The sequence below is a fragment of the Centrocercus urophasianus genome, unplaced genomic scaffold (assembly GCF_019232065.1).
Source record: "Centrocercus urophasianus isolate 14NV4802_14NV808 unplaced genomic scaffold, USGS_Curo_1.0 seq_14, whole genome shotgun sequence".
Classification (NCBI taxonomy): Eukaryota; Metazoa; Chordata; class Aves; order Galliformes; family Phasianidae; genus Centrocercus; species Centrocercus urophasianus.
The window spans coordinates 37,913,179-37,941,017 of NW_024884586.1; the positions used below are offsets into that span (position 1 = coordinate 37,913,179).

At 37.4% G+C, this 27,839-nt stretch overlaps 1 protein-coding gene and 1 long non-coding RNA gene across 5 annotated transcripts in view; one reads left to right on the plus strand and one right to left on the minus strand.

The window, feature by feature from the left end:
* SLC24A4 (solute carrier family 24 member 4) overlaps window positions 1-27,839 on the plus strand; it is an 86,817-nt gene that overhangs the window by 47,354 nt on the left and 11,624 nt on the right. For both annotated transcript variants that reach the window (XR_006168204.1, XM_042814949.1), the window contains exons 4-13: window positions 972-1,046; window positions 3,027-3,111; window positions 5,123-5,226; window positions 5,978-6,052; window positions 8,009-8,034; window positions 8,600-8,653; window positions 9,163-9,305; window positions 14,857-15,026; window positions 16,529-16,673; window positions 26,243-26,409. Coding sequence is in view for 1 of the 2 variants with exons in the window: in XM_042814949.1 (XP_042670883.1) it covers window positions 972-1,046; window positions 3,027-3,111; window positions 5,123-5,226; window positions 5,978-6,052; window positions 8,009-8,034; window positions 8,600-8,653; window positions 9,163-9,305; window positions 14,857-15,026; window positions 16,529-16,673; window positions 26,243-26,409 (1,044 nt within the window). In the remaining variant the exon portion in view is untranslated. The remainder of the gene's footprint in view (window positions 1-971; window positions 1,047-3,026; window positions 3,112-5,122; window positions 5,227-5,977; window positions 6,053-8,008; window positions 8,035-8,599; window positions 8,654-9,162; window positions 9,306-14,856; window positions 15,027-16,528; window positions 16,674-26,242; window positions 26,410-27,839) is intronic.
* LOC122158324 overlaps window positions 1-27,839 on the minus strand; it is a 60,710-nt gene that overhangs the window by 16,896 nt on the left and 15,975 nt on the right. For 2 of the 3 annotated variants that reach the window (XR_006168206.1, XR_006168208.1), the window contains exons 3-4: window positions 25,047-25,153; window positions 16,502-16,613 (exon numbers count right to left, since the gene is read on the minus strand). This is a non-coding gene — a long non-coding RNA (uncharacterized LOC122158324). Of the gene's footprint in view, window positions 1-16,501; window positions 16,614-18,256; window positions 18,340-25,046; window positions 25,154-27,839 lie in introns of all 3 variants that reach the window. The other variant, XR_006168207.1, reaches the window with a different exon arrangement.

Consider the following 27,839-nt stretch of genomic DNA (forward strand, 5'->3'; position numbering starts at 1 on the left):
CCTCTGTATTTATCGACCTATTTCTAATACTTTAATTTTGTATTTTAGATATCCCTGTGTAGGTACAAATGCTCAAAAAGTAGTATTTATTTAAGAATATTATACAGGTCTGAATTTACAGTGCCTGTATATTCATCCTCTTGCTGATAAAATCCTGGCTCAATGAAGCACAGAGGCATTGTAAACAGGGCTTGGGGTTCCTTTGTTGATGACATAATCTGTGATGTGGAAGATTCTTGAATCTCTTTTCTATTGTTCCTGTATGCAAAAGATGCAATTGTAATTTAAAAAAAAATGCAAATCTGATTAAATATGTATATTTAAAAAACACATTGAGATTTATATTTTATTGTAGAAAAAGCAAAACAAATAAGACCTACAGGCTTCAGTTTTCCATTCTTAGCTCAGGAAAAATAATGTAACAAAAGAGACGTTTTTGATGGAGAACAGCAGGATTAGGCCTACTTTCAGGAAACATAAGGTTACATAATATAGTGGGAGCATTGTAAGTGTGCATGAAATCAGGATCATTACTGAGAGGTGTGTTGCAATGAGCCATGCTCAGCGTCCACTTATTTCTAGGTATGATTATTTTATGTTGCTAATCTGCGTGCTGTTGCTTTCTTTTCAATTACTTGATCCATTTATCAATTGAAAATATAAATGAGGACCACGTAACTTGGTAAAGTCCTGCCTGTTATTTTCCTGTCTATGAAATTTTTTTTACTCCCTTTTCATTCGGACTGTCATGCTTTTCAGATTCTAGGGTTTGGCAACCATTACTGTCCTAACCCTAGGTATAAGAATCTACTTTTATGCCATGCATTGATCAGCAGAGGTGTTTTTGTTTAAAATGGGGTAGAAAATGAAGTTATGTATTCTTATCTGTCTGAATTAATGTAGCATTACTTTTTTCCTCTTTTTGTGCAGAGGAAACATCTGAAGTATTTCTTGAATTTACTTTCTTACAGGCTCTGTATATGTTCTATGCTTTGGCTATAGTATGTGATGACTTCTTTGTTCCATCCTTAGAGAAAATTTGTGAGGTATGTTAAAGAACTTTATCCCTCTTTTGAAAACGTATTTACACACTGCAGTGAACATTTTGTGCCCTCATTGTTTGGAGTTCCTTCCTGTTAATTTTTTGGCTGCAGTCCTTTTCAGAGTATTAAGGCATTCCATCAAAAATCTAAGCTGTAAACTTAGCCCATTAGTCCCCATGGGGTCATTCAAGGAGTAAAAATGAAAAATTTCAGGAGGTCAATTGGTAAAATCCACTCTTGAGTGTCTGAAGCATGTAGGTAGGGTGGATATGAAATATGGATGATTTGGGTTTGTTACTGTACTCTAGTTTTAAGATTCATTTGTGAAGAAAAAAAAATTGTGCATTTTCAAATTAATACGTTGGCTGTACAATTTTTGTTAAGCATCCACCACTGTATCAACATGGAGCAGGTGCTTAGGATCAAGTGTAGAAAAGGGAGAATGTAAATGAAAAGTATCTATCGTGATTTGATATGGAATGAGAATACATATTTTTATATTAAATAAAAATAGCAAATTCCTTTACGTAATTGCTGTGAAGATGTTGAAAAATTACATGCAGAATTCTAATTAAGAGTGATCATCAGGAGGGATTAGAATCTATACATGGCAAGAACATCTTGTATTGGTTAAGTGTTCAGTGGACTATTGCAAAGTGCACACAAAATACAAAACCAGATTTTTCTTCCTTTGTGATGGCAAAATTGGAAAAACTCATGTTCAGTGTTTTTAAGGAAGTGACAGTTTTCTGAAAAATGCATGTAATTAATATAAAAGCATGTCAATTTTCCTATGGAAATGTAGACAGATACGCAATTCCTATTAATGTTATGTGGAGCTATGTACTTTTACTTACCAGTAGAGGGACAGGTGGAAGAATTAGGGAGGCAACCAAGATGAACAAAGTATTAAATAGGAATTTATTCTTTCCCTTTTCAGGTCTTCTATCTTCAGCATACTTCATACACACCTGCTTTAAATTGTACCAGTTGGGTTGTACCAATTAATTCATTGTTCTTTCTTAAAATCTTTGTCTTTTGTCTCATGTTCTTCTGAATATTGAGACAGCTAAGAAGAATTCAAATCGTGTACCTATATTTGAGCTCCTTCAGCAGTATGACTAGTGATAGATCACATGATAAAATAAGAAAATGTGTTTCTGTTTTCTCATGTTTTGTAGCATGCCATTTTTATCAGTATAAAATGTTGTGTATTGCCTGAGAAGTACATTATTTCTGTACTGGTCCTTCCTGTCATTATTCACTTTTCTGTCCTTTAAGAGAAATGAGGTACTAACGATTAGCCTAGATGGACTCAAAAAAAGCTGTCCTTATAGTTCAAGGAGAATATTCTCAGACAGTATTAAACTGTCGCAGCCCACTTTTGAAGCTAAATGTCTCTATTGGTCTTAGAAGTCTAAGGCACCTAAGGCACCTACATCCTATTAGCGCTTAAGAGACACTGTCATAAAAATAGATCTAACTGCCATGTACAGGCCTGTCTTTATCTAATTGGACTAATTTTGTTGTGAGTGAAGATAGAAATACAAGTGTTGTTAGTAAGTTTCATTCACAGAGGTTATATTTTTCTGTTACCAGATTTACATTTTAGAGACTCCAAGAATTGACCTTAATTCTTGCGTGATTGTGTTTAGAATTCCAAAAGTGAATTCTTGAAAGCCATTGGAGTTTACAATCTTCTTGAGTGTGCAAGAGATGCTTCTCTCTAACATCAAAGCCACTATAATCTGATCAGTTATTTAGAAGTAGGTAGTATTTTGTGACCACTGACTTAGCATTTAAAAGCATTTTATTTGCCCAAAGTGTATTTGCTAACTATACGTTTGGCAATGTATAGTTCTGTATCACGGGGGCTGTTTGTTCTTTAATAGCTCGGTGGCCAAAAAATGTAGGGCTTCTATTGTTACAGCTGTATAACTGCGCACTGCAAACTGAGGAGCATATCCAATACTTCTCTTCCAGAGACTGCATTTAAGTGAAGATGTTGCTGGAGCCACATTCATGGCTGCAGGGAGCTCCACGCCAGAGCTGTTTGCATCTGTTATAGGTATGGAACCCACACACTGGCTTTCATGAGAGTTCTTAAAAAAATCAGCAGCAGGTCAAGCAGAGGCATCCAGAAATGCTACTATTCTTCTGTCAAACTATAGACAGCAATTGCAGCTGTCAGCTAATCTGGGGTTCATGGTATAATTAACTACTCAAAATATCTCATGAAACTGTGAATCTCCTCTCAAAACACAGAGAGGAATGGCTGATTCTGAGTATTGAAAGTAAAAGAAGAGTTGTATTGTATCTGTCCCTTGAGAAAGAATTAGAAGTATTTGATGTGTCTTTTGCTTCTTTTCTCATAAATAAAAGAAATTAATTTTAGCAAGGAAGTTGGAGAACAAGAAACATGGAAGAAGAGCGAATTAATATAGATCTGCTAAAGTCAGAAAGACATAATGTTCTGCGTACATTACTTACTGAATTTTTTCAAGTAATCTCTATACTATTAGGGATTATTTATATAGAAAGAAGGTCTCAGTGACACAAGCAGAACCATTTAAGACAGGATTATGCTAGTAGGGAAGGAAGAATGCAGCAAATATGATTCATCTGTTTTTAGTAAAGCTTTAATATACTTTCTGCTACTATCATGACTAGCAGTCATACAGGCTTTAGGGAAATGCAGCCTAAAGGAATGTACTGTAAAGTCATGCCCAAATTATTAGAAAGCAGATTTCAAATATTAATTAACTAAAAGCTAGGTTTAAAGCTGGAGATGCAGCTGAAGACATCCTATAAATTTCAGTCTTATTTTTATAAACAACTTGAGTGAAAAAATGGACACCAGATAGAAGGCTGCAGATAAAGAAGGATCTTGACCAATTTGAAATAATCAGGATGAAGTTTAATGGCAGAAAATGAGAAACATAAAAATAATGAATATATACCCAAAGGGTATAGTAACTGCTCAAAGGGTTGTAGATCTGAAAGGACATTGATGTATTGCAAGAGAAGCAGGAGTCAAATAATAGTTGATGATGGGATGTTGCAAGTAACAGGTGATTGTATATTAGACCCGTTTATAAAGCATCAGCTTTATAAAGTATCCTGCCTTGTTCAGTTCCATTAGACAGCATTTGGAGTATTATATCCAATGATTTTATGAGTTTCAAAGAAGTTGCAGACAAAATATAACAGATGCATTGACACACACAGGCACACACACACACAATGGTAGGAGGTTTAGAAATTTTTATCTTAAAGGTAATCTCAAAAAAAAGAGTAAGTCTTTGAGACTCCCTTTAGTGAAACATTTGAAGTACAAGACACAGCTCTGTAGTGCATTCAAGAAGTAAGAAGTTGTCTTTGGTCCTGTCTCAGTGTTGAAGATTAAACTAGATAATACATACAGATCTCTTCCAGCCCTTATATTTTTGCCATTCTGATAGAATTTTATTACAGATAAGTATTTGAGGCATATGTGAGTTTAGAACTAAAGGAAATGTGAAATTTGGTACTAGAATAAGTTAAGTTTGAATCTTGTTTGCCTGTTGGAGTTAGAAGGCACACATTACTGCACCCAAGAACACTCACAGTTTTTTGAGGTAAGAATCTCTTACTACTATGAGACATTCCAAAAAGCTGCTAAATGTTGAATGCCCAAAAGAGAGGTTTCTATGCTTTATTATACTGTGTGAGAGGAATTTCATGCTTCTGATGTGAGTGGAGATATTTTTCACTCATTTGAATGGATTACTACACCAATAACATCTGAAGTGTGAAATGCAGGACTTAGTGTAGAACTAACTGGGTAAGGCAATGATTTAATTTTAATAAAAATACATGTACATATACAATATGTACATATAGACATGTTCATCCAAAAATGTGAAGCTGCTAGCTAGACTAAAGGCACGAAATATTCCACAGAGAAATGAGTGTTTATTATGAAATGTATTTCAGTAAAACTCTCAAATAATTTGTTATTCCTAAGTAGTACGTGTTTTGACTAATTATCTGTGGCCTAAAATGAAGTGGTGGAGGTAGTAACATTTTTTCCTCTGCAGGTGTATTTATCACTCATGGAGATGTTGGAGTAGGGACCATTGTCGGTTCAGCAGTTTTCAACATCCTCTGCATTGTCGGTGTATGTGGATTGTTTGCAGGACAGGTTAGTAAGATGCTTTTCTTTGTGGAGTTCAATTGCTTATATTTGATTGGATTGTATGAACAGGTACTGGAGGGGAAAAAAAGCGAGGAAGAACCATTAACAAAAACACAACAAAGCCAACAGAAAATGAGCTGGCAGCTGAGGAACTGTCAGTTTGGGAAAAATAATATGGAATGCTTTGCAAATAGCAAACGCTTCCCAAAAGTTCAACTGCCGTTTCAGCACTCTGAACGTGCAGCATACAGAAGAACCTCATTCCTCTTCTTACAATACTGTGTCCACAATCAGATCAGGGGCCTCTGCTAATCTTTCCTGGTTCTGATTCTGATTGGGAAAAAAAAAAATTAGGACAAAGTCATGAGATTTCTTGTATCTATTCAGTGGGTGGTTAGACTGTGTATCTTATAGTTTTCTGTATTTAGTCTGCTAGTCATCCGCAATTAGAATGATATGGGAGCCATTGCTTTGTTGCACTATGAGTTGTACTTTACAGTTGAAATTATGGTAAACTAAAATATTATTAGAAAGAAGTCTATTTCATAAATGGAAGTTTCTAGATTATTTTTATCAACACTGGTTATTATAGATACATTGTCTAACAGACTGACAAGATCCTGTTAGCATAAAACTATTTGTTCCAGAATGATTGAGCATAATTCTGCTCATGCAACCAAATGATTGCAAGATGGAAGCCATTGTTTTGTCTTTAGAATTGCTTGCTTTCGTTGTCTAAATCTGTGATATTTTTCAGGTGGTTTGTCTTACCCAGTGGGCTGTGTTCCGAGACTCTGTGTACTACACCTTATCTGTTATCGTACTTATTGTTGTAAGTAACTCTCTTATCAATTAAAGAGTTTCATTGCTTGATTTTGGAGGAACTGTTTGCTAAGCATTGATATGTGCTGATTAACGATTATTTTCCTAACTAATTCTGGTGACATCCAGAAGTGAAAACTCAGCACCACTGTATCTGCCAAATACAAAAACTTTTATACAGTCTCACAGAATGTGTGTCCATCATGTCAATCCATATCCATTCATTTTGTACCTATGGTATGTAAAGAGACCAGCAGTGTATGGTGCAGTTGGCACTCTCTTCTGACACAGGACTGCTACTGGATATGAGAATTTTTGAGTTCTACCTTGCACCTCTATTTTAAATAGAGAAAGTGTCTGTGTCTTGCTTCTTCACAGTAGTTGTATTTCACAGATTCTGGGTGAATTTTTCTAAATAGAGCACCAGTGAGATATCACTTTGCTTAGAACAGTGAAGTAGATCTGAACATGCACTTTTATAGTGGCAGGGAAGGGAAGAAGCCACTTAATTTGATTTCTGGAAGTACAGATCACTAGTTGCCTGATCAGATACTGAAGTTAAAAGGCATTGTATAATCATGGGATGGTTTGGTTGGAAGGGAATGAAAACTCACCTAGTTCCAACCACCCTGCCATGGACAGGCACATCTCTCAGTAGATCAGGTAACTCAAAGCTCCATCCAGCCCACCACTGAACACTTCCTTGGAGGGGGCATGTACAGCTTCTCTGTGCCTACCTACTCTCAGTGAATAATTTATTTCTTATATCTAATCTATGTCTACACTCCTTCAGTTGAAAATCATTACTGCTTGTCCGGTTACTACATGTCCTTTTAAAAAGTCTTTCTCCATCTTTCTTACAAGTTTCCTTTAAGTCTTAAAAGGTTCCGATAAGGATCTTCTGAGAGCCTTCTCTTCTCCAGACTCAACAAATCCAGCTCTCAATCTTTCTTTGTAGGAGAGATGGTGTATCCCTGTGATCATTTTTGTGTCCCTCGTTTGGATCCACACTAACAGGTCCACATCTTTTATGTTGCTCCAGAACCAGACACAGTACTCCTGCTGGGGTCTCACAGGGATGAAGTAGAGTGGAAGAAACACCTCCCTTGCTCTGCTGGACATGTTTCTTTTTATGCAGCCCAGGATACAATTGGCTTTTTGGGCTACAAGCACACTACCAGCTCATGCCCAGTTTTTCATCCATTAGTACTTTTCTGCCAGGCTGCTCTCAATCCTTTCATCTCCTAGTCTGTACTGGTGTTTGGGATTCCCCTAGCTCAGGTGCAGCACCTTTCACTTGACCTTGTTGAATTTCATGATGTTCTCATGGGCCCACTTCTCAAGCCTGTCCAGGTTCCTTTGGATGGCATCCCTTCCTTCTGTTGTGTCAGCTGCACCACCCAGCTTGGTGCAGAGTTGCTGAGGGTGCACTTGATTCCACTGTCTTCCACTGTCTCATTAATAAAGATATTAAGTACTAGTGAGTCCAGTACGGAACCTGGAGAGACCCCTCTTATCACTGATTTCCACCTGGACACAGAGCCACTGACTGCAGCTTTCTGGATGTGGTTATCCAACCAATTCCTCATCAGTCAAATAGTCCACCCTTCAAATCCATCTCTCTCCAATTTAGACACAAGGAGTATACAGAGCAGAGTAAAAATGTGTTTTTACTTCTAAGAGTAGAAGTGAAATGTCTCTCACATGCTCACACTGTTCTTAGTCATTACATACATCACACTGTCCCTGTCATTAACGGGGATCCAAGCCTTGTCCAAAAATCTTGTGCTTTAGAGCTATGAGAAGCATAATCCATATGGTGAAGATTCTGGTTAGAAAGGCTCAAAAGGGGAAATCTCCAGTAGCTTCTGGCTAGATATGACTGATACTTATTAAATAAATTTGAATGTTTTCAAAACAGATGAGAGAAATGTAAACTTATGTTTCCTTTTATTTTTCTTTCTAGTTCATATATGATGAGAAAATAGAATGGTAAGTTGCCTAGACTATTCCTTAACATACTGTATTTGCCATGATACTGATCAGTTAATGGTTTTGCAGCATACCTAGATTTCATTCATGTGACCTGTAAACAACACTCAAGAAAGTTTTTCTGCTCTTATTCTAGTTGTTAACATTCACAGTTGTACTAGGTGTCCCAGAGAATAGGAAAAGATGGGATTCCAGTGGAAGATCATAGGTATCTTCTGAAATAGTCTTCTAAAAGAGTGCCTAGCCTATGCTTCAGTACAGATGCAACAGAATGCCTTGGTGTTGTGATCCTCAGAGGGCAGCTCTGGTTTCTGTTTATGTAGCATGTTTTTGGAATACATGGATTGCATTTTATTTGCATGTTTATCAGAACTTGATAGGCTTTGCTTTCCCCATCCTCAGACACCATCGAATCTAAAAGATGTGAGTCCTGTGTGCACAAATGTGACTTGAACTAGGTGTTTAATGAACATTCCTATATAAAACTTGTGAAGGATACAGCTGCTGGAGTGGTCTTTTAACTCTTTTTTTTTTTTTTTTTTTTTTTTTTTTTTGTCTCTCTGAGGTGGGAAAGCCTTATACTCATCATTATGTATTCATTCTACATACTTATCATGAAGTAAGTGCTTCTTCTGTATTTCTTCTCTTCAGATGTTTATAGACCATTTGGTGTGTTTTTGTCCTTGGCTCTCCTCCTGAGAACAGTGCAGCCAGCCATTTTTCTATGTATGGTCCCTTGCATTTTCATGCTTAATCACTTTTGTTCCAAATATGTGCCTGCAGTGGGGAACACTGTGTTCAGAGAAGCAGTGAGATTAATTGACAGCTGGTGCAAAAGGAAAGAAGCCATAGTATAGTGAATGTGCTGATTCCAAAATCCATGACTCCAGTGTTCTGTTTTCCCTGAATCTGATCTGGTCTTTTTTTTGCATTCCGCTATGTCTTATGAGAAAAGTACAGCCCTTGCTATGCTATCACACTGCCACTGAATTGAGTAGTCTTTTCTCTTAACTTCCTATTAGTTGTCAGAGGATGTGCATCTATGTTTTACTGCTTGCTTGCAGAAATTGTTCTCAGGTGTTTAAAAGTTTGTTGAAGAAATGTAACAGACCTTTTTTGCACTTTCAGGTACAACGTGAAGATGCAAAATTTCTTCACTCTCAAAAGCAAGAATGTTGGAAATGGTGACACAGTTGACAATGAGATGGAAGATGGTAATAAATGTTATGCCTCTAGTTGTGATGACCCATCCATTCCATTACTGTGGAAAGGTAAGGCTGAGCAGACAGGACTTGGAAAAATAACAGTTTTCTCTTTTTCTCTTTAATGATGATTAAAACACTGTTATAATTCAGTCTTAAGTAGGTTATTTTATTGGATTGACTTGAAAATTCAGCAGTCAGGCCACCAGTTGACAAAAAAAAATCAAAATTATATTTTGTAGAGATTCTGAAAATAAACTGCTTTGCACATGAGCAGTTTTGCTTCCTTTTTCTCTTCTGTTCAGCTGTGAAAGAAATATTTTTTTGCCAAGAAGGTTGTTTTCACTTGGAAAAAAAAAAAAGAATGACTAGTTTGGAACTAAAAGCTCAAGGTTGAGTGTAGATGGAGAGAAAGGCCACAGATCAGTGGGCAAAAGGGATTACATGTTGAGTTCAGAAGATCTTCAAAAGATTGATTTTGACATGCCTGTATAGCTCTGCATACGTTGCCAAGCACATATGTAAAAGTGACCAATGCAGATTCTTCACTGTTTGTTTCGTTGTCACAAAGGGTAAGAAGATGACACTCAACATCAGGTACAGCAGGTAAAAAAACATGCCCAGGTTGTTGGTTTTTTTGCTTTTTGGTTGTTTTTTTTTTTTTTTTTTTTTTTTCTCTAAGCTTGTTTGCCTTTCTTTCTACTATTCCCTTTTTTTTTGTATAGAGAAAAATCATTGCTCTGTTCAAAGCTCCAGCTATATAGTTCAGTGAGCTTGAGCGACTCTTTATGAGTGAGGTCTCCTTGCTGTGTTCTTAGCAAACATCTCACATTCTAGAAGATGAGCTCAGCAACAATGAAGAAAAATTTGGAAAGGTCCCCATGTAGTAAAAAATAATGACAAACAGGAATTTACAGCAGATGCAGATAATCCTGCTCTTTTCTGCTTTTGGTCTTATACCAGGATCTCTTAAAAGTAGGTAGCATCACTTGCACTTATACAATGATAGCGCACATACTCATTTACATTGTTTAGACAGCCATTTAATACTGAATTTAGAGTAACTCTAATGGTAGCATAATTAAGTGAAGAGGTCTTTGAAATATGTTGGTCTCATTTGCAATGATTTTTTTTGTGAACACTGACTATGATATATTGAAGTCTATCACTCTTACATGGAGGTACAGTCGTATCAAGTTTTAGAGGATACCGGCTAGGGAATTGATGTATTGAGGGGACATAGGAAAAAGGTGATTCAGTATTAGAATACAGATGTTAAAGGTTTTTATTTTTTAGGTGTTTTTTGGTTTCTGATGTCATCTGCATGTATGACAACAAACTTAAGGGTGCAGTTGAATAGGAAGAAGTGATGCCTGGATAGGCTTGAAAAGTGAGCTCACGAGAACCTAGTGAGTCCAACCAACAACGCCAAGTGCAATGTGTTGCACTTGGGCTGGAACAATCCCACGTATTTGTACAGACTGGGAGAACTCCTTGAGAGCAGGCCTGCCAAGAAGGTCCTGGGGACATGAGCCAGCAGCTGCTGACATGCTTGCAGTCTAAGGGGACATCCATATCTTGGGCTGCATCAAAAGAGGGGTGGCCAGCAGCATGAATGAGGTGATTGTCCTCCTCTAGTCCACCTTTGTAAGACCCCATCTGGAGTACTGCATCCAGGCCTAGGGCCCCTAACAGAAGAACGATGCACAAATGTTGGGGCAAATCCAGAGGAGGGCAATGAAGATGATCAGCAGGCTGGAGCACCTCTCCTATAAAGAAAGGAGAGAGCTGGACTTGTTTAGCCTGGATAAGAGGAGGCTCCAGAGAGACCTCATTATGGCCTTATAATACTTAAAGTGAGCTTATAAGCTGGAGGAAGACTGCCTTCTTATGACAAGGGAGAATGGCTTTAAACTAAAAGGGGAAATTTAGGTTAGATGTTGGGAAAATACTGTTTACTTAGAGAGTGGTGATGCACTGGAACATGTTGCCTGGAGAAGGTGTGAACGCCTCATCCCTGATGGTGTTCAAGGCCAAGAGAAAGCCAACCATATCCTGAGCTGCATCAAAAGAAGCGTGGACAGCAGGTTGAGGGAGGTGAATCTGCCCCTCTACTCTGTGCTGGTGAAGCCTCACCTGGAGTTCTGTATCCAGCTGTGGTGTCCTCAGTACAGGAGAGAAATAGACCTGTTGGAGTGCATCTGGAAGAGGGCCACAAAAATGATCCAAAGGATGGAACACCTTTCCTACGAGGACAGGCTGAAAGAGCTGAGGCTGTTGAGCATGGGGAAGAGAAGGCTGTGAGGTGACCTGATAGCAGCCTTTCAGTATCTAAAGGGAAGCTACAAGAAAGAAGGGGGCAGACTCTTTAGCAGGGTCTGTGGTGATACAAGAGGAAATGCAAGAGTAGATTTAGGTTGGAGAGTTCTTAGGATTCCATGATTCTGTTGTATACTTCGAAGATTCATCTCTATGGCCACTCTATGATAGAGGGAAATAACACAGACTGCTTGCCCGTCCACCTATTTCCTTTTCATGTAGAAAACCCAGGCACATAGGAATGGTTTTTCCAGTAGCTGTTGTCCACTGTAAATTTCTTTAAAGAAAAAAAAAAAAGGCACTGAGACTACAATTTCAGTGAGATTCCCTTTGCCTTCTTGAGCATTCATTGCAAAAAATACATGCCACATTAGAGGGACCATTGTGAGAAGTGTGAGAGTGTAGGCATTATCACAGTTAAAGAGCAGAGGAGATAAACAAGTTAAGGAGATAATGGAGTTTGGATTGGGTAGTGAAAGATGGTGGTGCCAGCCTAGTTGCTCCTTTGATGGATATGGATACCCTATGTGTCAAGAAACTGTCCTGGAAAACCATCATGTGGATCCCTATTCTGCTTCCCTCAAATCAAAATAGGACACATGCCATGTGCCATATCGGTCACCTCCTGTTAGTTGGCACTTCGCTGGCTTCCTAAGCTGAGCTGCACCTCCTTCAGGAGTGTCTTTCTGAAACAGCAGCACTGCTAATTCACAGTATATATATATGTAATATGCAGCTCGTTTTTTTAAATTATTTTCTAGAGCTTCCACTGCTACAATCTAAAAGCTTCCATTAGTGTAGTTGCACATAGAAAAAGGAGAGCTTTTTGCTTTAAACTGAAGTCACTTCCGAGGGCAAATCCTAGACATACAGGTAAAGGTGAAGTATTAGTACTTTAAATAGCGCTCCTATTTTAAAGCACAGACATGACTTTTCTTATAATTTCCACCAGGTGGCATGATTTGATGCCTGCCTAAAAACAGAAGCTCTTGATGAAAGTGGGGATTTTTTGTGTGATAACCTGATTAGAGGTGAATTGAAGTCAGCAGGAAGCTTTCTGTTGACTTTGGCAGGGCTGTAGGTGAAGTCCCTCATGTTGAGCAGGAAATATGGGAAGTTTGTCAAAAGAAGAAGGTGTTCTCAGAAGATATTTGTCTCAGGAATATCACAAAGGAGAATTGAAAAAAAAAATTAACTGTTGCACAATTGTGAAGATGTGGGATTTTTGCAGTTTTTAGATGGAGCTTATTTGTCCTGTATGGGGACAACGTGTCTATATTTATAGGCACATAGAGTAAGACTACAGAGCTGTTATTAAAACCTGTGAGTGATTTGCTGCAGTAAGTCAGAACAGCTGCAGTTATTCATATACATACAGAGATTTATTTTACATCTTTACTCAGTTTTTATCAAGGATGAGTTCATTTTGTCACTGTTCCCTTATTGTTTTAAGAGGCAATTCTAAAGCAACTGCAATGCTTTCATGCTATTTTCGTAATACTTTAAGATAAAGAAGCACTATGGAAACTTAACCAAAAATTCACTTGAGTGCAATTAATCTGATGAGACTTAAAAAGACATCTGGCCATTTTTTCCGGGGATGACGTAAAAAAATTTTTTTCATTGTCTAACTATGGCAAATGTTAGCTAATGTGATTGGGCAGTATTCTGCAAGGCCTGATTTCTTCGTAGTTTGTTTGTATATTCTTTCACAGGAAAAGCTACTACACACTAACTGTAAGAGTCAAGAATGGCTGGGCTCCTCGCTTGTATCATCAGTTGAAATGCTCAGCAAGGTGAATTTGTTTTAAATGTCAGAGGGAGAAGTTAATTGCTCCTTTATGTTTGCCAAATGCAAAATGCTTCTAGTTCTCTTCACCTTAAGAGATTTAACTGCAAGACAGGATTACAGAGTGTATTGCTGGGGAAGAACATTTCTTTGTGAAACCAAAGATCTCTGTTTAACTTCTCAGGTCACCCCAATGTGACAGATAACTCCTTGTAGTCCATTATCTCCTTAACTCCTTGTAGTGAAACAAAGCAACACACTGACATGCAGGAGGGTAAAAGATGTAGCCATTTACTGATGATTTAGAGGCTTGCTGGTTTTTTGTGTTTAACTAAATGGAAGGTTACTTCAGCTTTCAAATAACTTTGTTAGAAGATGCTTTGAGGCAGTACAACCTTTATTGCATAATGTTTTACATGTCTGTATGGATCCAGAAAAACTTATTTCTGACAAACAAAAATATTTCATCACTGTAACAGTGGAAACTATAACTGTGTAGATTTCTGTGTGTTTAGAACAGGTCCATTATAATTCCTTTGCTTGAGTTGAATGTTTCCTTAGATTTCTTTGCTTCCTGGCTGGAACCATGCACTAATATTTATCTTTCACTTCTACCTCCTACATTCTCTTCCTCTTCTTAATGTAAGTAACAATGTAAAAGGGGAGTGGGAGGGTGAAGATAAGCTAAGCAGAGCGGTAAAACAAGGAGCAAATAATTTTTTTTTCCTAATATAATATTGTGTAATAATTATTGCAGTCATGCATATCTTCTGCCCTGCTTTCTAACACCGTATGGGTATGTCTCCTGTCTGCTGAGCCTTGCTTTATGTGGTGTATGTAGTCTGTAGCATTTGTGAGGATATTGATTTGTTGTTAAGCTTTAAAAGTCCTCGCCTATACTTGTGTTGATAGAATATAATTTTGTTTCTCTGTGTTCTCACATCATAGAACAAAACCCGTCACCTCGTTACAAGTTCCTTTAGATTAACAAAGGCTTACTCAAAATATACTTTCTTTTTTTTCCTGGACAACTGCTGATTTTCAGAATTTAAAATCTTAAAATGTTTAAGATATGATAGTATTCTGTGCTTTCTTTTCCAAGAGGAGTAAACAAAACATTGGGGACTACTTGTTGTGCGTCAGTATCTATTAAGCACCCATAGCAAGATAACTTTATAGGTTTTGGGAGTGCTATCTGTGCTTTCACAATGTGCGTGCTTTTGGAGAAGGCTTACAAAGCCATGAAAAATAAAATAAAATGGTACTACATTAGTAGTGGGCATCTGAGAGCATGTTGGTGTCTGCCTTACTGGAGTGAAATCACTTTTCATCATGTGGTCTAAATGAGATGCAACACTGATGAACAAGTTCACCAGGCTGCAGAAATATTGCAGGAAAGTCACTGAAAAATTCACATATTCACTTCAGTGTTAATCCGTGCCTGAAGAGAACAAATTTGGGCAATGGGAAGAGTGGATCTTACAACTAACTTTGTCCATTTGTGGTCATTAGTGAAGGGTGTGCAGCAGTATGGCAAAAACAGTGTTGTGATGGTGGATGAGATCATCTGCTCCAGTCCCCCCAAATACCGGTTTCCTGAAGCTGGGTTACGGATTATGATCACAAATAAGTTTGGACCACGTACCAGAATGCGGATGGCAAGCCGAATTATAATTAATGAGGTAGGTTTGTTACAAAAACAGTAAGTATCTGTGAGGCAGAGGGGTTGCCAAGAAGTCATAGTGATTATGGAATTGAGCTTCAACCATGTTTCTGGGTATGGGCTAGAACTTTCTGCAATAACCTACGTCACAGCAGAACTGAAGGTGAGTTCCCAGTTGGTTATGCTGTCTGTCTTAGTAGAAGGGCAGTCACCAAGGAGAGATTCCCTTCTCTTCCTGCCAGATGTTTGTTCAGTGTGTGTGTATGCACTATTTGGATTTTATCTGCAGAAGAATTGTTTTTGACCATTAGAAAAGTGCTCAAGATAAGAAAGAATAGCGGGCAGGCAAATCAAAAGTCTGTGAGAACTCCTCTTTTATGAGCAGTACATCAGGAGCACAACAGATGTTTGCTTGCCTTTGTAATCTTCACTATAGTCATTGACTCAAAATGAAAATGCACTAAAATCCTTTCATGAGAGGATTTGCTCTGAACAGTTTTGGTTAGCTCTTAATTAAAGCCTTGTCACCACTGTGTATTGCTTGTTTCATACCCTGCATGCAGCTGAAGTGACAGGACTGGCCAAATGACACTGTTGTGACCTTGCATGAAATACAGTTAACAGGGGAAAGACCAGATAGGACACGAAGTAGCAGCTGTCTCTGTAAAAGCATTTCTTTAGAGCAGTTCATTTATCAGAAATAAATACTTCTTAATACTTATGCGCCCAGAGAGCTGATGCTTGCTAGCTGCTCAACATCTGCAGAAAACATTCTCTATATCAGGGCATTTTGAATCTATATTGTTATGTAGTCTCACTGCCAAAGCTTTGCAGAGTTTTCTCTATTTTAATTACTGTGTTTTAATACTAGATTTCTTTTGCATGTCATTCAGTTACTTTATTTTTCCAGATAAATCAGAGGAGTTTATATGAAGGTGCAGCGGTTTGTCATTAAAAAGATGGCATTTATCAACTCTGTTATCTCACCTAAGTAGTAAATTAAATTTTTACTAATACTAAGTAGTAAAGTAAATTATTATTTTTTTAATACAAGAGTAGGAAATTAGTGTTACATTTCACATTCTCCAGCATAGTAAGTAGTATATATACTGATATATACTCTCACTGTGTATTTTGAATGTAACTGTCTGTAGGGGCAATGTATGAGCTTTGTGAGATTTTACGTGCTTGAACAAGGACACCACAAGTTAATCTTGCTTTTGAAATAGTACTGTAGTACCTATATTTATGACAAGAAATGGGGATGTGGTGTGTAAGAAAAGATTCAAAACTTTGTTGATCGTGGCTTGCAGTACTCATGCCACTAATTTTGGGGTGTGTGGTCAACACTGATCTCATACAAACAGATAGACCTCAGACAGATTTGCTTGTTGCTGGCAAAGGAAGGCTTTGTGGAGAAACATCATGGCTCACATGACTTGAGCTGGACAGTTCACAAAACCAAGGTGTAAAAAAGTCAAGAATGAAACTTACAGCAGTTTTGTCTTCAATACTGTGCAGCGCCAGCGGTTAATCCAATCTGCAAATGGCTCGAGCAAACCACTTCAGAATGGGAGACATCAGAATATTGAAAATGGGAACATTCCTGTGGTGAACCAAGAGGAGGAAAATGAACAGGATAATCTGTCTCCATTTTCATTGCCAGGTAAACTTCCAGATGCTTACGGCAAGAAAACAAGCGAATTAAAATGCTAAACACAGAGTTGTAGGAATAGACAATATATGTGGGAATAAGAAGAGGAAAGGATATGATTTGACTGTCTAGAGGTTGGATTTCATGACAGTAAAATATGGAGGTTACATGACCAAAAGCAGATCTTAGGGATGTGTTTTCCAATCATCATGCACCATTGAAGTTCTGATTTGCCAGAGGTGAAGAGAAAGCAAGTAAGGTAGGTTTATGTTCAAAAATTTGACACAACAACCAGGCAAAGACTGCATTGCAATTCTGAAGTGAACTCTTAATACTGCTCTGATGGAAATTACAAGTTCAGAGGCAGCTGGGTATATAAATAAGTTATAACTTGGTATAGTGACTCTAGAGGAGTTGTAGACAAAGAGTAAGGAGGGTTTAGAAGGAAAAATAATCTTTAATGCTTTTGAAGATTTTAAAGTTCTTAAAATGGCAGTGTCTAATAACTTCTGAAAAAGCTTTTGAAATTTTTTAGAAACTGGTGTGAAGGGCTATATATAGCCAACCTCACAATGCTGATGCCCATAGCACATTACAGGTTGAGTCCCCCTCGTATGTTTTGGAGATTAGACAGCAGAGATTTGATCAGCTATCACAAATATGTAGTCACTAGTAATCTCTCACGCACTTACTGTGTAACCCCAAGATTTCGCAGTATAGATGAATATTGCACAGAAACAAAGAAGGAAGAATTTTCCATTTATCTTAGTTCTAATTTCTTTAAGATTCCATTGCTTCACTTGCCATCAGTTTAAAAGAGATATTTGTGACTTAGCAAATAATGAAGCAAGCTATGTGAAGATTGGATAAAACTATGTTTTAATGTGTTACTGTGCTGGGTTCTCTTAGAGGATCTTCTTGCATTCAGCAGTTACAGGCTTTTACTGAGGTTAAAGGGCAGAAACAAACTCATTCACTACTGATGGGCTCATTAACTGTGCTCCTGATAATCAATGAGAGCATAAAAAAAACCTTTTTACCGCATGGTAAAATAAGTGGATCTAAGTCAGCAATACACTTTTGCAAAAAAACAAAACCAAAGCATCTTAAAAATGCAGTTTTGAATGCATGTGTTGGCAAAGATTTTTTAACAGAGGTGTTTTTATCAAGTGTTTTTCAGCAAGTTTTAATTGGACTGCACAATTGTGCATTTATTTTTACATTCCAAGACAGTGCAGAATTCTTAACATTCTGGCAAACATTACCTGGGGATCAAATTGCCATGTTTTGATTTGTTCAAGATTCAGACAACATCTCCTTGAATAAAAAACACACTTTGGAGTGGAGCTTCCTAAGTGCATGACATGCATAATTGACTAAAGGTTTGGAACAAGAAGCATGTTGAGACTTACGTCATTGATCTTCTCTTAATGCAGTTTTTCTGCATTTTTGAGAAAGTCCTCAAGAAAATTAAGTGTAACAAGCCACAGTGGAAACACTGATGATTCAGTTTTACAAGAATGGAGCAAAGGTTCATTGTATATTCAGAGTTTGCATAAAAATGTTAATGGCATTAACATCACTTGAATCCTTACCATTGTTTTCAGGTATTGTTATTCCTCTACTGTCTGAAGATGATAATCTATAATCATCACTACTCAACTGTTCCCTTCAGTGCCTGTTAAAATTATGGAGAAGATTATTCTTGGAGTTATTGGAAAACACTTGAAAGACAGTGCAGTCATTGGTCATGGCCCACATGGGTTTATGACAGAAAAGTCCTGCATAACTACCTTGCTTTCTTTAATGACAAAGTCATCTTTCTGGTTGATGAGGAAAGCTAGTAAATGTGATCTTTTTGGATTTCAGCAAAGTTCAGATGGTGTCTCTCATTATCAAAATGTCCAGTATATAGCTAACCAAGTACACAGCATGATGGATGAACAGTTGACTAATGGATTAGGCTCAAAGGGTTATAGTAAAAGGGTTATGTGAGACTGGTGGCCAGTCACTAATGGGGATCTCCAGGACTCCATTTTAGTGCCTATTCTCTTCAGGGAACACAATAGTCATGCATATTAAGGATGTTTGCAGATGATACTGGGTTAGGAGGTGCTATTGACTCCCTAGAAGGTAGGGAGGCCTTGCTGAAAGACAAGTCTAATTAAAGGGTTGGGCAAACACAAATCACTTGAAGTTTAACAAGAGCCAGTGCCAGACTGTGCATCTAGAATGGGCCTACCCTGGCTATGTGTATAAATCGGGCTATGAGAGGCTGGAGCGCAGCCTCACAGAAAAGGATCTGGGAGTTGCGGTAGATGCAAGCTGAGTTTGAGCCAGCAGTGTGCCCTGGCAGCCATAGGGCCAGTGCAGGCTGAGCGGAGGCGTCATGGCGGCTGCGGCTCCTCATGGGAAGCAGAGGGGCAGCGCTGAGCTCTGCTCTCTGTGACGGTGACAGGACCTGAGGGAATGGCATGGAGCTGTGCCAGGGGAGGGCCAGGTTGGGTGATAGGAGAAGGTTCTGCACCAGAGAGTGGTGGGCATGCAACAGGTTCCTCCGAGCTGCCAGAGTTCATGGAGTGTTTGGGCAGCAGTCTCGGAAATATGATTTGGGTTTTGAGTGATAGTGTGTGGAGCCAGCGGTCGGACTCAGTGATTCTCATGGTTCACTTCCCAGAAGGGAAATTCTATGATTCTGTGATTATATTCTGAGGGAAAATTCTTATATTTTTACTTTCAAAAGTACATTTCAAATAACTTTAGGGAAAATATAAACAGTATCATTCTTTGTTGTTTAAGTGCTGTGACACAATCAGTAGCCTAAAAAAAATCCTGTCGTTTGAAACTGCCTTTAGGGAAAAGGTAGTTTTGCAGACAATTTCCCAAAATCCCCTCTATTTTTCTTTTTATGTATTTTCAAGCTATTCTTTAACTACCATAAAGAGCTCTACAAAGAATAAGCACTGAATGGATTTTCCAAGTCAACTGCTTGCGGTGTGATAAGTAGAAAATTCACTCCCATTTTTTAAAGAACTGCAACTGCGAAGTGGCTATAAAGTGTCCCAACCCTTTATTTTCTGTTTTCTTTAGTCATCTATTTTAGCCTATTTTGGAGTTTGGCTTCCCTCCCTCAAATTGTATGTTCTGCATTCTTTTGCAAGAACGCTTATTTTTTCTGAAATTAAAAAAAAAAAAAAGTTTAAATGCATCATCTTTAAGTAATGCCAGGTATCATTTGCCATCTGTAAGATTTACTTATTGTTCTCCTTTATCCCCTTAGTGATGCTCAGTTAAAAAAGGAGGGCTTTAGCACGCAGAAATAGAGGAAAACATTTTTGCATGAAAATAGTTGTAACTCATCTCTAGCCTAGATTCCATATGTCAGACATTCCAAGATATTCAGCCTCAGGGTGTGGTTCAGGCCTGTCTTGGAACAGTATACAGTATGTAGTTTTTATGGAAAGCACATGTCATCATGCAAAACAGCCTTTGTCTCTTGTTTCTCTGCGGGTATAAATGTTCTCTTTGGAAGGGGAATTCCTTTATTGACATAACCATTAGTTATCCTTTGAGACAAAGGCTGATTTGATGTTGTACTGTTCTGTTACTGTACACTTGTTTGGAAACAGGTCTTAGACTTTAGGGGAGTAAAAAAGGATTAGAATAAAGCAGGATGAAATTGAGCAGGCATATGTTAACAACAAAATGATGTGTAAAAGCCCATGAATAGCTCAGTAATGTTTTAGAGCCCAGAATCAGAAAAGCACTTCTGTGCAGCTCTTAATGGATGCTTAAATCTCATTCATTGTCACATGTTCAAGATCCTTTAAAACACAAAGTGTTCTCAGCTCTTACTGATTTCACAGAAGTGAAGAATTCCATCTCTTACAGGATTGGACCAATGATGCTTTACATAAGTCATTATGGTGTTAGCTAGAACAGGAATATTAATTCCTGAAGCTAAAATAAAATAGTAGTAAAGTAGATTACCAATCCTGTTCATTTTTGTATGGATCCAAAGTATGAACACAACATATTGAACAGAATCAAAAATGAATTAACTATGTCTACTAAAATTGTAGAAAGTATTTGTACTCAGTCAAAGCAAATGTTCATCTACCCCAATATTCTAAATCCAACCATGACTGTATGAAGAAATCTGGGGAAGAATGAGACAAATTTAGGTCCTACTACCCTGATGGTCTTTTGCTATTTTCAATTTAAGGCATGAGAGAAGTTCTTCCAAGAAGATATTTCAGACCAAGACTTAACTGCTGTATTCTAAAATGCATTTTTGGGAGAGTTTCTTCTTACATAATGTCTGTGTAATAGCACATCTACCATAGAATTTTATTGCACGAGTTCTTTTGAGGCAGATTTCACTGGTTTTCACATATATTGCCTTTTGATTTGAACTGTATTCTTGGAGCTCATGAAGCAGACTCCTTTTGTAGAAAACTAAACTAGAAAAAGTGTTCCAGGAGAGCAGCTAATGTGTTCTATGTAGGAAGAAATACAGGAGAAATTGGCAGAATAATAGGTGCATGTTTAATTTAGTAACTCCATTACGTTTGCTCATCATTTTGAAAGGGAAAAGAAGAACAATTCTGTGAATCCCACTTCTCCCTTTAAAAACATTGATAAAGTAGTTGGCACAGTAAAAACATAAAACTAAATTATGCCAAAATCCAACCAAGTCAAACAATATATAGTGATCACCCTGCTCAGTTACTTTTAATTTCTGTTGAATATTGTCCTATGTAAACCTATAGTAACTGAGAGTAAAGCTTGGTTCTGCAAATGGTGCAAAGTCATTTTTTAGGTGTACCAGTTCCCAGTACACCAAAGATGTGTCTTTAAGAGAAAAGTATTGGAATACATCTGAACATGCAAGGAGTGGCAAAGGTACAGAATGAAAATAGAAATATGGGTTATTTGGGACAGATCTTATGGTCTGGAATTTGGAACTTGCATTCTGGAAAACGAAACTTCTGAGAGAAGTCTTAATGGAAAACAGTCTGTTTTGAATGAGGGTGAGAAGTAAAACCTCAGTATTTTTCAGAGGAAAAAAAATTGTTTCCAAAGCACTGTTGCAGAAGAATTGAAATAGCAGTGTTTTAACATATCAGCTGCCCAGTTGGAAGGCTGACAAAGGCTAGGCCTTCTTGGATCCCTTTATATCTGCTGCATAAGCTGGCAGTAGTGCATTAATGGAGAGAGTCTCTTGCTTCCACAGTTCCTAGAGAAACTTGGAGAACTGAAATCAATCAGCAGTTTCCAAGAGGTCTGAGGGGTGGTTTCTGTGTTAATTTTCCTAATGGCAAATTTAAAAGCATTTACTTAGATTTACTTAGGATTTTTAATTTCACAACAGAGGCATTTTTCAGTGGAAAATAATTCTGATGGAAAATTCACAATGTTTGTTACATCTCTTCTCATTGCTTCAGTGCTAGTCCCATACTTGGGCAAAAACTGATGTTCCTCTGATGTATTTTGGAAATGCTCAGGAATTAATTAAGCTCTCACATTGGCTAATTTACATATATTAAATTTTTCCAGTCAGTCAAATTCTGATAAATCGCAGAACTTTCTAGCAGTAATATTCTCACTGTCTGAATTGTTGTCAAGTTCCCATGTGGAGGTGTGTATGCTACTCATAACACAATTTCAGGTCAAGATTTGAATTAATGTTGCTAATGATATGTGAGTGTAAATATTATCTCTAGTATAAAGCCTAATTAGGACCCAGGAGACAGGTGATTCGAAAATCACTTTTCACTGGGGGAAAAACATGTTTGTTCATTTTTTATTAATGGTAAATGGTAGAGAGATGTACAAAGATTAAAAAAAGAAAAAAAAGTAATTAAAAAATTGTGAAGTACAGCATACATGTCCTGGACTGGCCATTAAATGCCTTATTTTTGTTGTAAATTTACTGGTGTCAAAATAATTAAAACAAACAAAGAAAGAAACAGAAAAATAGAAGGAAACTCCAGGAAACCTTCCTTGTTTTACACGTAAACTTAGAGAAAACCTTTTCTATCTTTCAAGTTACCTTCAGTTATAAATGTGAAGGGATTCATATCAATATAACCATGAAATTCCTGTATGCCAATTAGATTCATGTTTTTCAGGGATGTTGTAATTTTTCTTTTAGATCATACAACTACTAAATTGCCTTTAGAAGATATTTTTTTCCCTTTGAAAGCTGTAGACATTCCAGTTTTCTGAAGACATGTTCTGCAGTAGTCAATGTGTGAAGCTGTGGTCTGTGCTAGATTCCTATTCTTTTAAAGGGAAGACCAAGTTGGAGTCTGTCCAAACTCAATGAATGTTTTTCATGCGGCTTATTGACTGAGGTTATCTACACTGTAAGCATTTGGAAGTTATCTTTGAGGCTAGCTGTAGTGTGGTCCCATGGACTAAATTGCTCATCATTATTTAGGTGTGTACCTCTAGTTATATGTCAGTGGAATTTCATTGGTGTGACCCAGGGCTGCTCTGTTTTGCAAACCAAAAGACAGTAAATGGGAAGTGTTGGGAGATTTATTTAAGATCTGAAAAACTGATCTGAATGCAAACACAAGTGTAATTTCATGCTTTTGTGCAAAGTGCATCTCTACTCTATGTGAATGTTCTAAATAGGATAGTGTTTTTCCTACAGAAAGTCACTTTCCATTGTGCCTTAAGGAAAATATTCCTTTCCTATCAGTGCTGCAAGGTGTGTTTTTGACTTCTTTCAACAGTACTCTATATGTATATGAAAATAGTTCTTGTGATCAATGCTGAGAACATCTGGAAAGATGATAAGCCCAGAAATATGCTGAGATTTAATGAAGGACTCTTTGCTGTAGGGCTCTCTCTTAATGCATTTTTAGAAACATTGTAAATAGGCTCTTCTATAATGATGTTGCCTTCTATAATAAAGCAGTATTCTCTCGCTAGCTGGAAGTAGGAGTAGCTGGTACTGCTTGTAAAACAACTGAGCTAACATCCTGTAATAGAGCTGTTGGTGTACTTTTACAGAACAGCTATGTATTGAATAATAGGCTTAATGAGGATGAAAATTTTTCTTCCTTGCAGATATACTAGGAAGCTAAACAATAATCATAAAACAATTTGACATGTTGAGTTATTCTAGAGTGAGCAGTCAAAAAAAAAAAAAAAAAAAAAACAAACCAAAAAAAAAACAAGCAAACCAAAAAAAAAAAAAAAGAAAGAGCAGCACAGTAAGTAGTTTTAAAAGAACTTAACTTTTCAACCTGGATGTTTTTGTATTCAGTTTAGCCAGGTGATGTGAATGAAAGCATCAGGATCCAAAGGAAGGGAGGTTGCACTTTACTGAAGTTGCTGCTAAATGCACTGCATTCTTGCTAAACCACCAAGTTACAGCTTAAAAGCATAAGACTTCTTTAGCACTGAGTACCACACTAGTTCCAAGACCCAATGTAGTAAGAGCTGGAGAACTAAGGCTAGGTACATTTAAGGCTTTATATAAAAGTTTATAAAAGAGCAGCCAGTATAAAAGCCAGTATAAAAGTTCAGAATTATTCTTAACTGCAAGTGGCCAACAAAACCCAGCAAAACCTAAAATTGCTGTTTCTAGTCCCTAAAATCTCAAGCTTGCTTGATATGTGATGAGTACAAACATCACCTCATGAACCGTGTGGCTCTACAATGCAGTTTATCCCAAGCTTTTTTGTGGATAGAGCATCGCTAGTAAGATACAAGGAAGACAGGTAGTTCTCCACCAACATTTCTGTTTTCCTGGACCTGAGCAAGCATAGCAATGCCAGCGGTAAGGCCCTGCAATTCTCACAGTTAAGCATTTGTTTAAATAATTCAGTACATTATAGGTAGGATCTGTGACAAGACACATATTCTCCAACAGAGGCTGAGAGCATCTGTTTATTCCCTGTTTGTTCCACAGGCAATTTTGTTTTTTTTTTTATGTTATTTGAAAGACAAATGAGCCTGAATCCCCTATGTGTAGCACCAATGAAGTCGCTCAGATTTAGCCAACATCAGAACAGAATCGGATCCGTAATTTTTTGCTGTCGAACAGTCACCCACACACCCTGCATTTGGAATTTTTACTGAGGAAATTATCCGCCTGGGCCATACTGACTTGTGTGATTATGACCTAGGCTTAGCAGCATGGGTATACAGAGCACAAATTAACCAGCAGGAATCTTCTAATGATCCAAATCAAAACAAATTGAACAGGAGGAGGTATAAAATGCCATAGGATATTTACAGCCTCATTAAGAAAGTTAGTGAGTCATGAGCTAAAAAGTGTCATTTCTTTTTCTGGACAGAACAGAAAAATTAGTGTTGTTAAAACTTGTGTAATGGTACATGAAACTAGGGTGTAAAAAGTCTTACCTGTAAAATCTGTGTTACATTCACAGAGTCACGGTAAAAATGTAGAAGTGGGGTTGGATGAGGAGACTTTAGTACCTTTTTTGCATTAGAAGTTCCATGGCCACAGGCTAAAAGGGAATAAATAGCCAAGCAGTCAATGGTTAATGGCATCTTAGAATCCACAAGGAAATCTTAAGGAGCTGATCTCTAACTTAGCAATAGGATATGTATCTAGGTAAATGAATGAGGACTTGCATTTGGACAACTATTAAGAAATCTCATAAATTGCAAAAGTGTTATTAATTTTCAAAGGTTTAATGTTTGATATATTTGTGTCTGGTACACGTTGGTAGAGGACAGATCTGATTCAGTTGAATTCACTGACAAAAAAACTTGCATTGAACAAGTCCTAACTTACAGCGTTGTTGAAGAAAGAAAATTTCTGTGAAACTGATGGGTGTTTTCCCTGATTATTACTTGCCCTTTAGGATTTTTCTTAAACAACTTCACTTCTGTTGAAAAACTAGAAAATCTCTTCTTGCATTCATCAGCAGTGACAGTGGTCTGGTATTGCTCACTTGTTGATTTCAGTGAGCTGTACAAGTCATTGTTTTACAGAGGATAAGGAGACTAACCCAGGGTGGAATTATGTGCAACTGGAGAGAGTTAACAAATCTGCATCTCATAAGGCCTAGGTTGAAGTTCTGCCCAAGTGTCCACATTTGGATATGTGAAAGCAGTTTATCATGTTCACAGGTTGGGTCTGCATGTATTTTCTGTTGCTGCACGTAAACCGCAGGTTATTTGAACTACAAGGTTTTCCATCTTCTTTTTTAAAATATTGTTTTGTTGTTTGTTTGTTTAATTTTGCTTCTGGATTAATAGTAATGCAGGTATTTGAAAGTGCAATAGATCGGAACATTCATTTTGGTTATAAAAGCAGCCACGCTTTTAAATCCTTGTAAATCCTACTTGGATTTATGTACACTTTGGCAGGCTTAGCATTAAGATTCTGGATGTGCATGCAAGGGCAGAATTTGCTTGAGAGTGCAGAGGGAGAGCAAGCATAGATAAAAGGTATGCTGGAAAATGAGCTGACGTGCACAGTTGTAACCAGACTTCTGAGATCTTGTCATCTGCTGTGTTCAAAGAGGTCTGGGCCTGTGATACTAATGAAAAAAATTAAACTAGTTTTTTCCTTTGTTTTTGTCTTGCAGAAGGAAAAATGAATAAATTTAAATGGATCTTGACATGGCCATTGATATTTGTGCTATTTTGCACCATTCCAAACTGCAACAAACCCCGCTGGGAGAGCTGGTTTATGTTCACATTCATCTTATCCACTCTCTGGATTGCCTTGTTCTCCTACTTTATGGTGTGGATGGTAAGTCCATGTAGCAAAATCCGCCACAGAGAGTAAAATTTGAATCTCAAAATAGGTTATAGATCTTTTGTGTATTTGTTAAAGACTTGTAATCATAGTGTTGTCTTTTCAGTTTATACTCTTAATTATTAAAATTATATCTTTCTGCTACTCTTTTCTGCACAAATTATTGGTCCCTTACTGTATAGTGCCCAATACAAGTTGATTTTCAAATAATGTTGTCATTCACATCCTACTAAAGAAAGAGAATTTAAATGAAAGTATTCAGTTCTTAACAGCTATTCTTAGATACCTTTAGAAATTGGGTGATATGGTCTGATGCTGAAACAAACATGTATAAGAGGCAGATGGATGGCAAAATTTAAAGTGCTATAAACCTCCTTAAGTAGAGTCGAATAATTCAAGAAAGTCTTAGAGAAAGACTGTTATACTTCATATCATACTTTCTTACATGTTTCCATTTACCCTTTTTTTGAAAAGCAGTGTATCAGGTGTAGATCTGTAAATTGTGATCAATTTAGGAGCACATTTACTGGAAGTATTAAATAGGTTTATGTTTTCTTTTTACCCTCTTTCAGGTTATCAAGTTCACATTTTCAGTCAGAGTTAAGTGAATTTAAAGTGACATTAAGTGAATAGAAGAGCTCCTCGTCTAGTTTCTGTGGTGGGAACTATACTTTTAAAACATAGAAGGTTACCTTTTTCTGCACTAAAAGATGCAAACCCACACAGCTGTTTATACCTGTAGCTAGAAGATAAGTAGGATGTGCTGCCGAAGAATTCTGTGATCAGCTTTCTTTTTAAAGGAAAATACAGTGAAGAAGTAGTCATCTTGTTTTGTTCTGGAGAACATATAGCTGTATATGCTACATACACAGTCATAGCCATATGTATACTCTTATAGTTGTATATATGGAAGACTTTTTGTTATTGAACTTATTTGTAAAATATTTTTTGGGTGGAGAACATTCATACCTTCTCCAAATGTGTCAGACATTTGCTTTATATTTATGCTTCCTTCTGTTTTTAATACACACTTGATACATAATGTTTTGCACTATAAAGTAATTCCTGTCTCTGAAGGTTGAGAGATCCATATGCCAGCCACTCATTCTGCCTGGTATAACAGTGCCAAAACTACACATTCATTTCATACCATATGTCCTTTGTCAGACCATGCTCTGCTCCTTGGTTCCATTTGTAGATGTCCCTTCACAGACAAGACATGCTCTCCAAGGCTGCAACACCTCTTTTTTTAAGATGCTGCCAGACCTTATAGTATTACCATTTACAACAGGAGAATCATGCCTCCTTCTATTTCTGAGCTACAACTTGCCTTTGAGAATACGAAGGTTTGTGAGTGGGTTTCTGAAGTACATCTTTTCCTTGGCAAAGGGTCCAGTCTTCCTCATGCATGAGGCTGACAAGCT